Source organism: Bos javanicus, chromosome 11, assembly GCF_032452875.1.
Source record: "Bos javanicus breed banteng chromosome 11, ARS-OSU_banteng_1.0, whole genome shotgun sequence".
Taxonomy (NCBI): Eukaryota; Metazoa; Chordata; class Mammalia; order Artiodactyla; family Bovidae; genus Bos; species Bos javanicus.
This window is the reverse complement of record NC_083878.1, coordinates 2,165,384-2,180,503: the sequence shown is the minus strand read 5'-3', so window position 1 is coordinate 2,180,503 and position 15,120 is coordinate 2,165,384. Positions and strand designations below refer to the sequence as shown.

The window sequence follows — 15,120 nt, the reverse complement described above, 5'->3', positions numbered from 1 at the left end:
CCCTTGTGCTGCAACCAAGACCCAACACAGCCAAAAATAGATAAGTAAACATTTTAGAAATAAAATCCCTACACAAATGGAAATGCTGGATTAAAACATCATAGGTCTGCTTATAAAAATATAAGAGCTACCTCCAGACATCAAAACCAAAAGAAGAAGGACGTCTTACTAAAAGAAACCAAGGATCTTTGGAGAAAGGCTGGTTTCTGATTTGGTACAAGGAAAGAAAAAAAGTAAGCCTGGAACCCCTTCCATGTCAGACTAAGGACGGAGCAGCCAGCAAGAAGGATTCTCACTTTCCACATTTTACTATAACAAAATGATGGGAGATAATATTCCTAATACAGATAACTAACAAAGAACTTATATCAAGAATACATATAAAGAACTTCCACAAATGAATCAGAATTTTTAATGAACAAATGACTTAAATAGTTATAATAGGGAGGAAACTTTGTGTTCTATTATTAAATCAGTCACTAAAGGGATACTGCCTATAAATTAAATTATATATACTGGTCCATCTCTGAGAGGGGCTTCCCAGGTGGCTCAGTGGTAAAGAATCCACATGGCAATGCAGGAGATGCAGGTTCGATCCCTGGGTTGGGGAGACACCTTGGAGAACAATATGGCAACCTACTCCAGTATTCTTGCCTGGGGAATCCCATGGACAGAGGAACCTGGCAGGGCTACAGTCCGTGGGGTCAAAAAGAAGTTGGACTCGACTGAGTGACTAAACAACAATCTCTGAGAACCCTGCCTCCCGGGTAATGAGTTTTCAGTGAAAATACCTTTGTTTAGCTCACAGTAAACATCCTGACCATACCCACCTGTGAATGGCTGCAGGCAGGAAGAAATTAATAATCTGTGCTGGAGTCTGGCCAGAATCAGGACTTTACATACTCACCTATTAGTATAAAAGAAGCCTGAATTCTAACTCAGGGAAGATGGTTCTTTGGGATATTAGTCTACCATCTTCTTGGTCTGCTGGCTTTCTGAACAAGTCATTACTCCTTGCCCCAACAACTCGTCTCTCGATTTATCTGCCTGTCATTTTGGCAAGCCATAGTAGCTTGGACTTGGTAAGATAGTCACTTAAAAAAAAGATATCCAAATATTCAATTAGCATTTGAAAAAGTGATCAGTATCATTAGTTATCAGAAAAATGAAAATTAAAACCACCATGAGAGACCACTGCACATGAACCAGATTGTTAAAAAATTTAAAGACTAAAATTACAGTGTAGACAAACTGGAACGCCCATGCTTTAATGACAGAGGTGTTTTAAACTGGTAAAAGTTGTCTGGAAACCATTTGACATTATCTTCTAAAGCTAAATATATGTCTGCGCCGTGACTCAGGAATTTTCCTCCTAGGTATATGCTCAACAGAAAAGCACAGGCCTAACAGGAATGTTCATAGCAGTTATGTTTATAATAGCCCCAAACTAGAAACAACTTGACTATGTGTCAACAGTAGAACGGACTGTCGTATATTCATACAACGGAACACCATACCGTCAGTGGAAAAGAACAAATTACTGATGCATACAAGATAGTTGGGCTTCCCAGGGGGCACCAGTGGTAAAGAACCCGCCTGCCAGTGCAGAAGACATAAGAGACGCAGGTTCAATCCCTGGGTTGGCAAGATCCCCTAGAAGAGGGCACGGCAACCCACTCGAGTGTTCTTGCCTGGAGAATCCCATGGACAGAGGAGCCTGGCAGGCTACAGTCCATGGGGTCACTAAGAGTCCGACATGACTGAAGGGACTTAGCACTAATGCACGATGTAATAACTGATTCGGGCAAGCGTCTTCAACGGAGTCCAAAAACATGAGGGGAACTTCTGTTGGGAAGTAATACATTCAGATGACTTATTAAGTTGGAAAGGAGAGATGACTAATTATAATGAGAGAATCTGGACAAACATGTGAACAAAGTAATCAAACTTGGCATTAGGAACAGCAGGACAAACTGGCATTTTGAGTTTCTTGATATGATTTGAGGATTACACAACAGGTAGCTTTCTTGCTAAAAATGCTTCATCTGGTTCTAATCATGAGAAAATAATCAGAAAATACAGATTGTGGGACATTCCACAAAATGACTGGCTTTGACTCCTCAAAATGTTAATGTCATGAAAGACAAAAAGAAGTTGAAAGATCATTCTGGACTGAAGCAGCCTACAGAGGTAGGGCAAAGAAAATGCAATGTGTTATCACTGATTGAAAACATATGGTGGAGCTGTAAATGACATTTTGGGATAACTGTGGATGAAATAAAACTGACTATATATTAGATAGGGCTTCCCAGGTGGCTGGTGGTAAAGAATCTGCCTCCCAATGCAGGAGATGCAGGCTTGATCCCTGGGTTGGGAAGATTCCCTGGAGAAGGAAATGGCAACCCACTCCAGTCTTCTTGCCTGGGAAATCCCACGGGCAGAGGAGCCTGGCGGGCTACAGTCCATGGGGTTGCAAAGAGTTAGACACGACTTAGCAACTGAGCACACACTTAATTCTTGTATTTAAGACCAAGGACAACATCTCTTCCACCACCACTCTCAACTCTGGACAGACAATGCAAATTGCCAACCTCTGATTTCTACCCCTTCAATTTGCCTAAAGGGACCATTTATCCCTTTAAAATATCATCCCCTTAGCATTATGAGACCATCTAGCCCAGTCAAGATGTCCTCTTTCCATCATGGCACACCCTGTTTCTTGTGCAAGGATTTGGTAGCTTACATACACATCAGGGTGTTGGAAACAATTTTCCTCTCTCCCTAGGGAAATTCACAGTGTCCTCTGACAGGATATTTAAAAAAAATGCAAAACCCTTTTCTCACATTCTGAGTAAGCTATGTCGCATATCACCAATGACTTCTCAAATAAATCTCTTTTGTAACATATTCTTAATTCCTTTGTAGCCCTCACAGCATTATAGTAATTGTTCAGTAAGGATGTTCTGAATGTATTGCATTTACATTGCTTTTATCCTGTATCAATTCTCTTTTGCTGGTTGAAGGCTGAATGCTCACTAAAGGCTTTTCCATATTCCCTGATTTTCCCTCCAGAATGAGTTTTCTGATGTTGAGAAAGGGATGAACTCTGGCTGAAAGCCTTTCCACATTCCTTACACTTATAGGGTTTTTCTCCAGTGTGAGTTTTCTGATGCTTTGTAAGAGATGAGCTCTGGCTGAAGGCTTTTCCACAGTCCTTACACTTGTAAGGTTTCTCTCCAGTGTGTGTTCTCTGATGACGGATAAGGGCTGAACGGTCACTGAAGGCTTTGGCACAATCGTTGCACTTGTAGGGTTTCTCCCCAGTGTGAGTTCTCTGGTGTTGAGTCAGGGCTGAGCAGTAGCCAAAGGCCTTCCCACATTCATTACACTCATAAGGCCTCTCCCCGGTATGAGTTCTCTGGTGCTGAATGAGGCCTGAGCGATCACTGAAAGCTTTTCCACACTCATTACACTTATAGGGTTTCTCTCCAGTGTGGATGACCTGATGCTGGGTAAGGAATGTGCTTTGGCTGAAGGCCTTCCCACATTCATTACACTCGTAAGGTTTCTCTCCAGTATGAATTCGTTGATGTTGAGTGAGGTATGAACTCTGATTGAAGGCCTTCCCGCATTCATTGCATTCATAAGGTTTCTCTCCAGTATGAATTATATGATGCCTAATAAGGGCTGAGCGGTGACTGAAGGCTTTCCCACATTCGTGACACCTGTAAGGTTTCTCTCCTGTGTGAATCCTCTGGTGCAGAGTCAGGTGTATGCTCTGACTGAAGGCTTTACCGCATTCATTACATTCATAGGGTTTTTCTCCCGTGTGAATTCGCTGATGCAAGACAAAAGCTGAGTAATAACTAAAGGCCTTCTCACACTCGTTACACTCCCAAGGTTTCTTTCCTGCACAGATCTTCTCATGTCTCATTAGGTCTGAATTTGGCTTCAAGCTCTTTCTAAATGAATCACGACTATGTCGCCTCTCTCCTTGCTGTTGGGCAAGTAATGACCTCTGACTAAAAGTTCTTCCAAATTCATCACACTGGTAGCTTCTCTCCCCAGAAGGTTTCGTCTGAGGGCCAACCTCTTGCATTAAATGTTTCTCATGGTTTTCCTGCTGATTCTTTAAAGAATCTTCACATTCACTGGAACTTTCCTTTGGAAATCTCTCTACTAACACCCCAGGGGTTGATTCTTCTTCAGGAATGTCCTGCTCTGGGGTTACCGCCTTGCTCTGTGGTCCTGTACCCCAGTCTGAAATAAACAAAACTACAATGTTATCATTTCTTACACTGGGAGAAAAATAATTGCTGTGAAAGGAAAATAATGAAACAAACAAAAAATGCTTACGGGGAACAGAGGAGCTTGGAAGTTCTCACAAATAGCCTTGCAACCTTGAGAGAGTATGAGAAAAGAAAGATGACTGGGCAAAGGGGTGCAGAGGCATAAAGGGAGACACTACTGTGTCTAGCAGGGGAGGAAATGAGAAAGAGTAATAGAACAAGACGAAACAGAGGTGAGGGGGAAAACAGCAGATAACAAACATGGTCTGGTGGAGACTGGGCTGGGATCAGAGAGGGATGGTCTGCCAGGGACTGCCCACTGTCACAGCCTTATCAGAGCATCATGTTCTGAGAAAGTCCATTGTCAGCTGACCTCACCACCAATCTTTTCTTGTTCTAGTACGTCCCAATCACTGCTAGCAGACTCAACTTCTAAAACCATACCACTTCACACAAAACTCTTTGTTGGTTCCACTGTCTCAGAGTGTGACACAAAATCCTAGAAGCTAGCATTCAAGGTAGTCCAGATCTACAAATTAAATTAGTAATTGAAAGGCAACTTAGCAGCTCTGATCATTCCACACTGAAAACACTGGAAAGAGTAAGCCAGAACCAAGTTTTTTCAAAAAATGAGCAGTGTGTGGGGAGTAGAAGTTCAAACCCCTCACAGACTCAGATTAGTCCAGACTGGGCCTCAAATTCTAGACTTCTTAGTAAGAGTTTGGGGGAGGGGATGGGGAAAGCTGCACTGCTAGCAATGTTTAAATATTCCAGGCTTAAATGGTCATCAGTATCCATTCCAACCAAGACTTTACATGACATAAATCAATACAATACAATGTTCTCAATGACATATAATCAGGGAAGTGCTGGGATTTTTAAGGACAAGTAGGTAGAAACAGGTTAAAGGCAAATGGACTTTCGGCTAAGGGGAGTGGAAGAACTGAAGCTCCAAACATTCATAGAGAACACATGGTTAGTGCAGGGTAGTCAGAGACTTGCCTGTCTGGTGTTAAGGGTTCAAGCTGAAGAGAGAAGGTACAATGACTAGGCAGGTAGATTAGCAAAGGTCTTGAGGGCAGGAAGAGGAATACGGAACTGGAAGAGTTAAGTAGCTCACAGTGGGGAATCTGGCAGTAATATGCTGCCTAAGTAGACAAGGATAAGAAAATATAATTAAAAATTAAAGAAAGTATAATTAGCTGGTGGTCTATTACAGCATCCAGTTTGACAGAAGTGACAGGCTCAAATCTTTCAAAGAGTTAGCAGGACTTAATCCTTAGTTATCATTTGCTTAGCATATAGCCAGGTACTGTTCTAAGCATTTCTCTTAGACTATTTCATTTGATCCTCATAACTACCCTATGAGTTAAGAGCTATTGTTATCTGCATTACATATTCCCCATTTTACTGTTGGGAAATTTGAGTCACAGAATGGATAATTCCAAGATGGCTCAGATGGCAAAGAATCTACCTGCCAATGCAGGAGACATGGGTTCAGCCCCTGGGTTGAAAGATCCCCTGGAGAAGGAAATGGCAACCCACTCCAGTATTCTTGTCCAGAAATCCCCCATGGACAGAGAAGCCTGGTAGGCTATAGTCCATGGGTGGCAAAAGAGCTCGATACAACCAACTGACTAAACAAACAAATGGATAATTCACCTGTTAGCGGTTAGAGCTGATGAGTAGTTCAAATTGGCTTTGAACCCAGGAAAAGTGGTTCCAAAGTCTGCACTCTTAACCACTGTGCTATGCTGCCCCCGTTTAGATAGACAGTAAGGCAAGGGCAGAGTCAGAGACCAATTTACGGTCACTGGTCTGAGACAAAAAGTCAACTTATCCTGAAGAGATATTAACAAAATAGCATATATTAAAAAGCCTGGTTTAGAGCCTTGAACCCAAATTACTAATAAATATTTAAGAGCTGATTTCACTTCACCTTATTTGGAGAAGAGAACTAATTTGAAAGGATGGAAAGTATTTGTTCACCAAAAAATAAACCTATGACTTTACAACAGATCATCATCCACAGAGATACAATGAGGCCCAGGAGAACGGCACTTTAAAGTCAAGCATTTCTAAGATGCTCTTCCCATCTGGGTTTCCTGTTCATGGTTTCTGACAGTCACTCACCTGGATTAGCTGCTTTTGAGACTTTTCTTTCCAGCACCTCCCCACTCTCCAACTGAGAGATTACATCAGGCTTGGAAATTGGAAGCCCTGTTTACAGGGAAAGAAAAAGGAGTCTCACTGTATATGTTCAGTGTTAGCGAGTTGCTTGTCAGAGAGAACAGGATAAGACAGGATTTCTCTGAAGAAGTTAGGAAGATTGATATGGGGTCTACTTGAGTTCAGAACCTCTCCCTATTAAAAGAATAAGCACCCATTTCCTTTTTTTTCCTCCCTTTAGCCACAGATTTATTATTTGAATATTTGCAACTATTATTCTATACACATTTCTTATAAAACTTTACATTCCATATTGCTAGGTCACTTCACTCTCCATTTTATGTACCATTTTCATGAAGACATACTTCCCAAATCACAATCTGCTTGATAGTGTTTGCTGTTGTTTAGTTGCCAAGTGTCCAACTCTTTGCAACCCCATAGACTGTAGCCCACTAGGCTCCTATGTCAATGGGATTTCCCAGGCAAGAATACTGGAGTGGGTTCCCATTCCTTCTCCACACCCATTTCTTAAGAGGTGTTTCTCCTAGAGCTTTGTCTCAGCATCCTCAGTCAGGAAATAGGGAAGAAGGATGGCTATTGCCTTGGCAAATACAATTTTTAAAAGGTGTTCATTTCTGATTCTAGAAGTGTTAAGCCTGTGTTTAGAAACAAAGAGTAGAAGGTACCTGCCTTACACCAGGATTAGGAATCATTTCATCTAAGAACCTCAGAGCTCCTAGGAACTGAGGAAGCCAAGGTACCACACTGGGTAATTTCACAGGGTGGGGGTGGGGTGGGAGTGCTGCTTACCGAGCAAGACCAGATTCCTAGGCTTCTTAGGCTCACCTCCCTGCGGAGGGTTCAGCTGTTCCCACTGGGTGACAGCCTCGGCCATGTCCCTCATCATCGATCCCTGAAAACCAACCACATCAGTGCTCACCAAGGGACCTCCTACCAGAAGCCTCTGGGCAGGACTCAAGAAGATGGCATAGGAGAAGGAAGACAGGGAGAATAGGAAGGTTAGGCAAAATGACCTCTACCATTCCAACACTAATGTATTTACAACCACAGACTCGCTCCTGACCTCCATGCACCAGAATCGAATAAACCTGCAGCTGGGAAGGAACATCTTCAGGGTAAAATCAGAGGATACCAACTTCCCAAGTTTACGTATCGACAAGTTAAATGATAGAACTATAGAAATCCTTACTATTTAGACATGGGAGAGTAGAGGAAATGTAATTATAAATTAAGCACTTTCTTTATGGTAGGGTTTAAAAATACAAGAAATTCAATAAATAGGAATTACTTTTCCCTCTAGTTTTCCTTTGACAATATAATCAGTCCAATATATTTTTTTAAAAAATTAGGATGCTTGCTACACATATCACAGTATATAGATTTATTTATATAACAGCATTTTAAGCCCCAATTATTATGAGTTCCTAAAGTGTTTTCGCCATTTTTCCCCAATCAGTCTGACTACTCTGCCACCCACCCCCACCATCTACTCTCTATCCCATCTCACTCCATTGCTCCTGTATTCTCTGTGCTCCAGCTGGTGGCTGCCTGAAATGTGGACAACAACTACTTCTGCCCCTTTATACACATTGCTTCCTGTTCCTGAAAGTTCCCCCTTTGCCCCATCCTTTCAGGTGTTATTTTAAAAAAAGTGTATTTATTAAAAAATTTTTTTGGCTATGCCATGTGGCATGGGGGATCTTAGTTTCCATACCAGGGATCGAGCCTGTACCCCTTGCATTGGAAGCAGGGAGTCTTAACCACTGGATCACCAGGGAAGTCCCCCTTTCAGCTATTTTGATCCTACTCACACTTTGGCTCTCAGCTCAGGGAAGCCTTCCCTGACTCTCTAGGTTGTAGCACCATGGGTTTTCCCTTTTCCTGGGTTAGGCACATGGTGAGAGGACTCTGTGGTGAACGTCTGTCTGTCCCATTAGACGCTAATCTCCACAGGAGCGGAGACCAGGTTTAATTTGGCTCAATGAAGCAGCCCTAGTCTCTGGCACAGAGCAGGAACACTGTAAATATATGTCAATGAGTTGAAAGGAGGAACGTTCGAACAAGAATGAATAGAAACAAGTTTAAACGGGGTATTCTATGAAAGTGTGCATGGGGACAGAGGGGAACGGAAGTTTACCAAATGCTGAAACCACTGCAGAAGTGTTTACTTTACCTTCCCTTGACCTAGACGACAGGCAAAAGGTTTAGATTGTTCACTCAAATGTAGGGAGAGTGAGCAGGGTGGGTAATGTTCCTTTGAATCTATAGCTGAATCTGTTCATGAATGATAAATGTCTCATAATTTTTTCAATTCTATTAAAACTTTTTTCTATACAACTTCAAGTTAAAGGAGACATATTGAAACAGATCAGTCCTTGGGATGCTAGCAAATGGACCACTTATGGCTTTCTTTGAAACACCACTTTTGCCACAGCCCCTTGAATATAAATGCATTGGACTGGCTAAAAAGTTTGTTCAGTGTGTATATATTAAAAAAAATTAAGATGTTTGCTACACATATAGATTTATTTATAAAACAGCATTTTAAGCCCCAATTATGACTACACATACACACATATGTATTTATATCCTCCAAAAGCAATCAGTAAAGTAATTCACATAATGAAATAAAGTTAAAAGAACTACCTACTTGAATATTCTCTGCTCAAAATAAGTTAACTATTTTTCTATACCTGAACTATGAAATCACTTCCCATTTTAAGTTAGGGTCCCTTAAGGTCATATGCCTCAGGAGTGTTCAGCACAGGCGATATAATTTGTACACTGTCTTTTCTTTACAAGCAAGGTAGCAGGAACAGACTATCTAGCACTTCCTTTCAGGCTTTAGTTCTGAGAAAACCTCAGCAATCAAACTCATTCATGGAGGGAACTGCTGCTCAGTGTGCCTGTGTGGGGCCTGGAGGGTGAGTAAACCAATCACACACTGCCCAGTAGACAGTAGATTTCCCCTCTTTCCTCTGAAAGCTGTTGTTGTTCAGTTTCTCAATTGTGTCCGACTTTTTGCAATCCCATGGGCTGCAGCACACCAGGCTTCCCTGTGCTTCACAGTCTCCTGGAGTTTGCTCAAACTCATGCCCATTGAGTTGGTGATGCCACCCAACCATCTCATCCTCTGTCACCTACTTCTCCTCCTCTGAAAGACATCTAGCCATTCAGGTCAGAATCAGTACTGGTGTTTCCTCCCAGAGGTTTGCATAAATTGTCAGCACCTGGATGCTGTGAGGCGGGTATGAGGATGATGGGCTGTTCTACCAGGGTCCTGGACCAGATCCTACAGGGCACCTTGACTCAGCTTCTCTCTTTAATCAGTCATGGCATGTTTTGTCCTGTTGGGACTCTAAAAACTTTCATGGGGCCTTATCTATCTTTGGAATAAGATCCTGTGTGCGACTTCCCTGGTGGTTAGGAAGAGTGGTTAACCCTTCCCAGTGGTTAAGAATCTGCCTGCCGATGCAGGGGACATGGATTCAATACCTGATTCAGGAAAAGTCCACACACCACGGAGCAACTAAGCCCGTGGACCACCACTACCGAGCCCCTCTGCCATAACTACTGAAGCCCACACACCTAGAGCCCGTGCTCTGCAACAAGGGCAGCCGCCACAGTGAGAAGCCCGTGCACCACAACAAACAGTAGCCCCCTCTGTGGCAACCAGAGAAGGCCTGAGCGCAGCAAAAAGACCCAGCACAGCTAAGCATAAATTTCAAAAAATAAATAAAAAGTTAAAAAAAGATCCTGTGTAGACTTTCCTGTGGTCTGGCTACAACAGGCATATGCTTCTCTCAACACACTCCATCCAGCTCACTCCACAGTGACACACCTTCTGAAAATCTCTGACTCTCTCATCATCACTTGGAGACTTTTATCCAAAGCTGTTCTCTCTCTTGGAATATTCCTATATCCTATTTTCCAACTATGTACTTGCTCTTGTCTTTCAAAATGCAGCTTTTATGCCAGCACTTCCCCCCCTAAATACTCTAGAGGATGGAAAACCTCTTCAAGGCCTATGATGACTTGTCTGTACTAGTAATTTCTTTCTATTCTTTTTTTGATTTTGAAAAGTTTCTTTATTTAAAAATCTTACTATCTTACAGTCAAGAATTAAACCCTTATACACAAATAATGAAAGGAAATGATGTTCATTTGGTGGCCACCACTCTTACAAGGCAACTGTATAGTCTGTGGTCAGAAGTGAAATTTTTTGTAATTGATTAAATTTTTTTTTTAACTGGAGCATAATGCTTTGTTGTGGAGTTCCCTGGTGGCTCAGATGGTAAAGCGTCTGTCTACAATGCGGGAGACCTGGGTTCAATCCCTGGGTTGGGAAGATTCCCTGGAGAAGGAAATGGCAACCCACTCCAGTACTCTTGCCTAGAAAATCCCATGGACGGAGGAGCCTGGTGCAGGCTACTGTCCATGGGTTCGCAAAGAGTTGGACACGACTGAGTGACTTCACTTACTTACTTACTTAATGCTTCATTGTACTAGTAATTTCCGTATTTAAAAATTTTCTGCATTTAGAAAAATATATATTTCTTCTTGCTGTTTAATTATTTTTAAAAAAATATTTATTTGTTTTTTTGGTTGTGCTAGGTTTTCGTTGCTGCATGCAGGCTTTCTCTAATCGTGTTAAGCAAGGGGTACTCTCTAGCTGCAGTGCGAGGGCTTCTCATTGCGGTCATTTCTCTTGCTGCAGAGCACAGGCTCCAGGGTGTGCAGGCTTCGGTAGTTGTGGCACATGGGCTCATTAGTTGCCGTGCAAGGGCTTAGTTGCCTCAAGGCACGTGGGATCTTCCCTGACCACAGATTCAACTAGTGTCCCTTGTATCGCAAGGTGGATTCTTAACCATTGGGCCACCAGGGAAGCCCCTGTTTAACTATCTTCCTTATCTAAACCTTGTTTCCTCAGTAAATTTCAGGAGGCAGAGGCAACTGGCTTTTATTCCTTTGCATCTCACTAGCAGGCCAATTACAGACAGAAGAGCTTGTGCACATCTAGCACTAAGCAGACAGAGAAGTTGTGCCAGGAGGGAAAGTTCTGCATAAGACAGGAGTAATTACTATCAGGTTCATCACTCATCAGTTTAACACGATGAAGCCAGTGGGCTAGGAATCAGGGCTGAGCAAATCCATAACAATGCAGGAAATCATATTCATGTCCCGAGAACAGAAAAAAATAAGAAATTTAAACCCACCTGGGATGCACAGGTCAGCAGCACAGTGGTCAGGCCATTTTCTTTTGGGTTTCCAGCCTGAGGAAGGTCTGAATTCTCAGAAAGTGACCCTATAAATAGAAACAGGAACCAGGGTGACTACTCTTGTTTGCAGTAAACTCCCAGAAACTGCCAGATACAACTACTTGTTACCTAGGAAGAATCAACACAGGGAACCAACGGACAATTCCACAATATCTCTGAAGCAAGACAGCCATGACCATGGCTGCCTCAGGAATCTCCTACCGATACCCTGCCTTTAAATTCCAACAGAACACTGCTGTAAGATCCTGGACACTTAAAGACATATTCATTTATATCTCTTATCTGCTGAGTGACAGTCAAAAGAAACGCGAAGTCCCGCTTATGTCAATCCCTGCCTCACTTAATGAGTCATTCCTGTGCTATTCCAGGTTCACAGGATGAAAGAATTTAACTAGATGAAAGAATTTAAATTCTTTTTGAATACTGGCTTTCTCAGAAAAGCAATGGGCCATGTGGGAAAAAAATCCAGGGCACTAAACAAATCCTGTGACTTCTCAAATCCTCACTTTCCCCATCTGCCAAATGGGTCCATTTGGATATTCTCTTTCCTCTACAACAGCCTTACAGGGCTCCTGTGAGAACAAATGTCATTATCAAAAAGCCAAATGTTCAGATCTGTCGATTTCGTGGGCAAAGAAGGCATACATCAACTTAGAGATGGCAGGGCACCCGAAAGACCAGCAGGGCAATGCAGGTCGGGGGCTCCCCTTAAACCCCAAAGTGAGATCAACTAGTAGAATTGTGTGTTCTTCCTGAGCCTGCCCCAGCCAGAGGGCAGCCTTTCTCCTTTTTTCTCTCCAGCAGGCGGCATCCCTCTGAAATCCTCACCTCTGCCCTTTGGCTCCATGGTGACTCTCTCCACGCTAGCGCTGGTGACGACTGCAGGAAAAGGGAGCGGCGAACCCGCGAGGGGCCTGGGGTCCACCGCGCCAGTCCACCTAGAGGCCCGGGAACGCTCGCGCGACCCTCGCTGGGCAGCTGGGCGCCCTTCACCCGGGGGCCCTCCCCGGCCCTCCTTCCGGGCACTCAGACTCAAGAGAACACGCACTCAGCCCTCCTGGACCCCAGGCTCGACCTCGTGAACAACACTGAGTAGGCTCGGCGGGCGACAAAGGCATCTAGGAGCCTGCGGGGCTGAGTCGCGCCGGCCCGAACTCGTTGCTGAACTACAATTCCCAGAATCCTCCGCAAGGCGCGACGGGCATCACCGGATGCTGCTTTCCTGAGGACCCCGCGGGCGGCTGGCCAGGCTACATTCTGCGCTGGGGGCTGTGCATCCGTGGAGCCTCGCGGCTGTGCTGGGTCTCTAGAGGTGCTCAGTCCCTCGGAGAGCTCCTTCCCGGACGCCACAGGGGCCGCCGCTTCCTCAGTGTCTACTCTGGGCTCTGACCCCAGAGGACGTGTTCTGCCGAACCAAAAGCCGCCTCGAGAGGGACATTCACTCTCCGCAACTGTAACTGGCAGAGGGCGCCACCCACCCACCAGGATTTCTCTCTGGCCACTGTGCTCCCTCGGAGGGTAGGCGCCCGCGTCCCAACGGCTGTTCACTCCGTCGCTTCCCCTCTACAGCGCCTCCACACCATTGCGGCTCGGGGTGGGGGTGGGGTGGAGACAGAGATTACCTCAAGTAACCAGGCAGCACCTTGGTATAAGGAAAAGTAGAATCTCAAAAATTAGATCTTGGTCTCACAAAACAGCAGAGTGGAGTTGGAATCCCTTGGTATAAAAACCCATTGGTCCCCAGTGAGTCCCCATTGTCTTAAGGGTGGCTTGACCTTGAGTTCTCCTAAATTTATTAGATTTCCTAAATTTAAATTTGAGGGTCACTGTTGCCTTCTAGTCTGTCGTTGTGTTTAGCACATCCTTCCAGTAAAGCATTCCTGTCTTCGTTAAGAAGCTCCAGTGCCATCAAAGGCCATTAACTTTGACGTGAAAGTTGATATTAAGAGAGGTAAACAGGGAACCAGTGAATCACCATGGAAGAGGGAAAAACTGGAAAGGATCACCTCAGCTCAACATGGGCCACTTCAACTACTTTCTGCTTTTTTACCATAGAAGTCCCGTCTCAGTAGCAGAGACCACTTAGGAATTTAACATCCACAGCCGTTTTTCTCTTCGACTTCTTGAGGAATCAGAATTCTGGCTTTATCACCATGTTACCTAGTGACTGACACGCGGTAACCTTGCTCCCCAACTCCTCCTCACCTCTGGTTATTGTGGGGGTTAATGTATTCTTAGTAGCACAGGCCTGGGGATGAGTGAGGGAGTGAGTGCTGCAGAGCTCCGAAGCTGGCCAACCTGGCATCCCAGATAAATTTCTGGGATTAGTAGTCCCACTAGTTATCTGCCCCAGGCTTTGCTGCACAGGTTTGCTGTACCATACTCACTTCATCTCAGAGTTCATCCTTTTCTTTGACGAGTTGATTCCTGGAGTGCTTCTGGTAATCTGCATGGTAAGTTTTCAGTTCTCTCTTAAAAGTTAGGGTTTATTTAAGCACCAGATAAATTATTTCATTTCTTCAAAACCACTTTTAAAATCTTAGGCTAAAACCCTACAAACGCTACCAGGTCTTTTGCCTTATTATATGCTAAGAATGCCAATTTCTGATTCCAACATTTGATCTTATTAGTGGCCATCCGGTGAAGCTAAAACCTCAAAATGGGAAGCCTCCACTACTCCATGTCCTACTGGGAGGTATCAGTTAAGAGTTAAATGGCCCTTTCCTCAGAATTGTTGGCAGGAGATGGAAAGGTACTTCACCTTTTAAAAATGCTCTGCACATCTCTAAGTTTTAAAAGGTAACAAAAGGAGAACTGCTGAATTTATGTTCCCACTCTGTTTCAATTATCACTTTACCCAAATGTCGATTAGAATTCTGAATTCATTCTTGTCTAATCTTGCTGACAATGGCAGAGCATCTTAGGGAAATACTGGACCTTCAGCTTACTTTTAACAAGCCAATAAAGATTCAGAACTCTCAGAGACAGTCATCAGCCAAAAGTTTGGCAGTAGTTCCTTTTATTTTCTACTTGACATTATTAAATAATAGCACATATTATCCACTCCAACAGATTCTGCACTCTGGTTTTAACTCAAGTTGCTTTGAAAGTCCGCATGTGAAAAGTCTTCCCTGCTGCTCAACTGCTTTAAGACAGGTAGACCAGTAGGGTTGAGTAGATTAGGAAAGGGTCTGTTTGGCAATCCAGTTTCTTGAACTAGATTTCAACTCCCAGGGAGAAATGGATCTTGGTCCATTAGGGTTCATGCAGGGTAGCTACATTCCAGACAGTCTTTCAGAATCAGGTCTTCTGGGCTTCATCTTAAGTAAACAGAAAGGGAATTCAGATGCCTGGAGTCAAAG

General features: G+C 43.6%; 1 protein-coding gene across 2 annotated transcripts; it reads right to left on the bottom strand.

The window, feature by feature from the left end:
• Window positions 1-389: 389 nt before the first annotated feature.
• On the bottom strand, window positions 390-13,939 carry ZNF892 (zinc finger protein 892). Of its 2 annotated transcripts, XM_061431470.1 has the most exons (5): window positions 12,587-13,936; window positions 11,696-11,784; window positions 7,269-7,371; window positions 6,423-6,509; window positions 390-4,260 (listed from the first exon to the last, which is right to left on the bottom strand). In XM_061431470.1, the coding sequence occupies exons 1-5, from the start codon at window positions 12,603-12,605 to the stop codon at window positions 2,990-2,992; spliced, it is 1,569 nt and encodes a 522-aa protein (XP_061287454.1). In that variant the 5' UTR covers window positions 12,606-13,936; the 3' UTR covers window positions 390-2,989. The 2 variants fall into 2 exon arrangements, with proteins under 2 accessions (XP_061287454.1, XP_061287455.1); XM_061431471.1 differs by lacking the exon at window positions 6,423-6,509 and having other exon boundaries at window positions 12,587-13,939.
• Window positions 13,940-15,120: the final 1,181 nt, after the last annotated feature.

Excerpts from the sequence above, each read along its gene's own strand:
- ZNF892 (XM_061431470.1), bottom strand. Across the intron at positions 6,510-7,268 it reads TAGGAATCTGGTCTTGCTCG|GGCTTCCAATTTCCAAGCCT; the intron begins GTAAGCAGCACT and ends CCCTGTAAACAG. Across the intron at positions 4,261-6,422 it reads CTCAAAAGCAGCTAATCCAG|ACTGGGGTACAGGACCACAG; the intron begins GTGAGTGACTGT and ends TGTTTATTTCAG.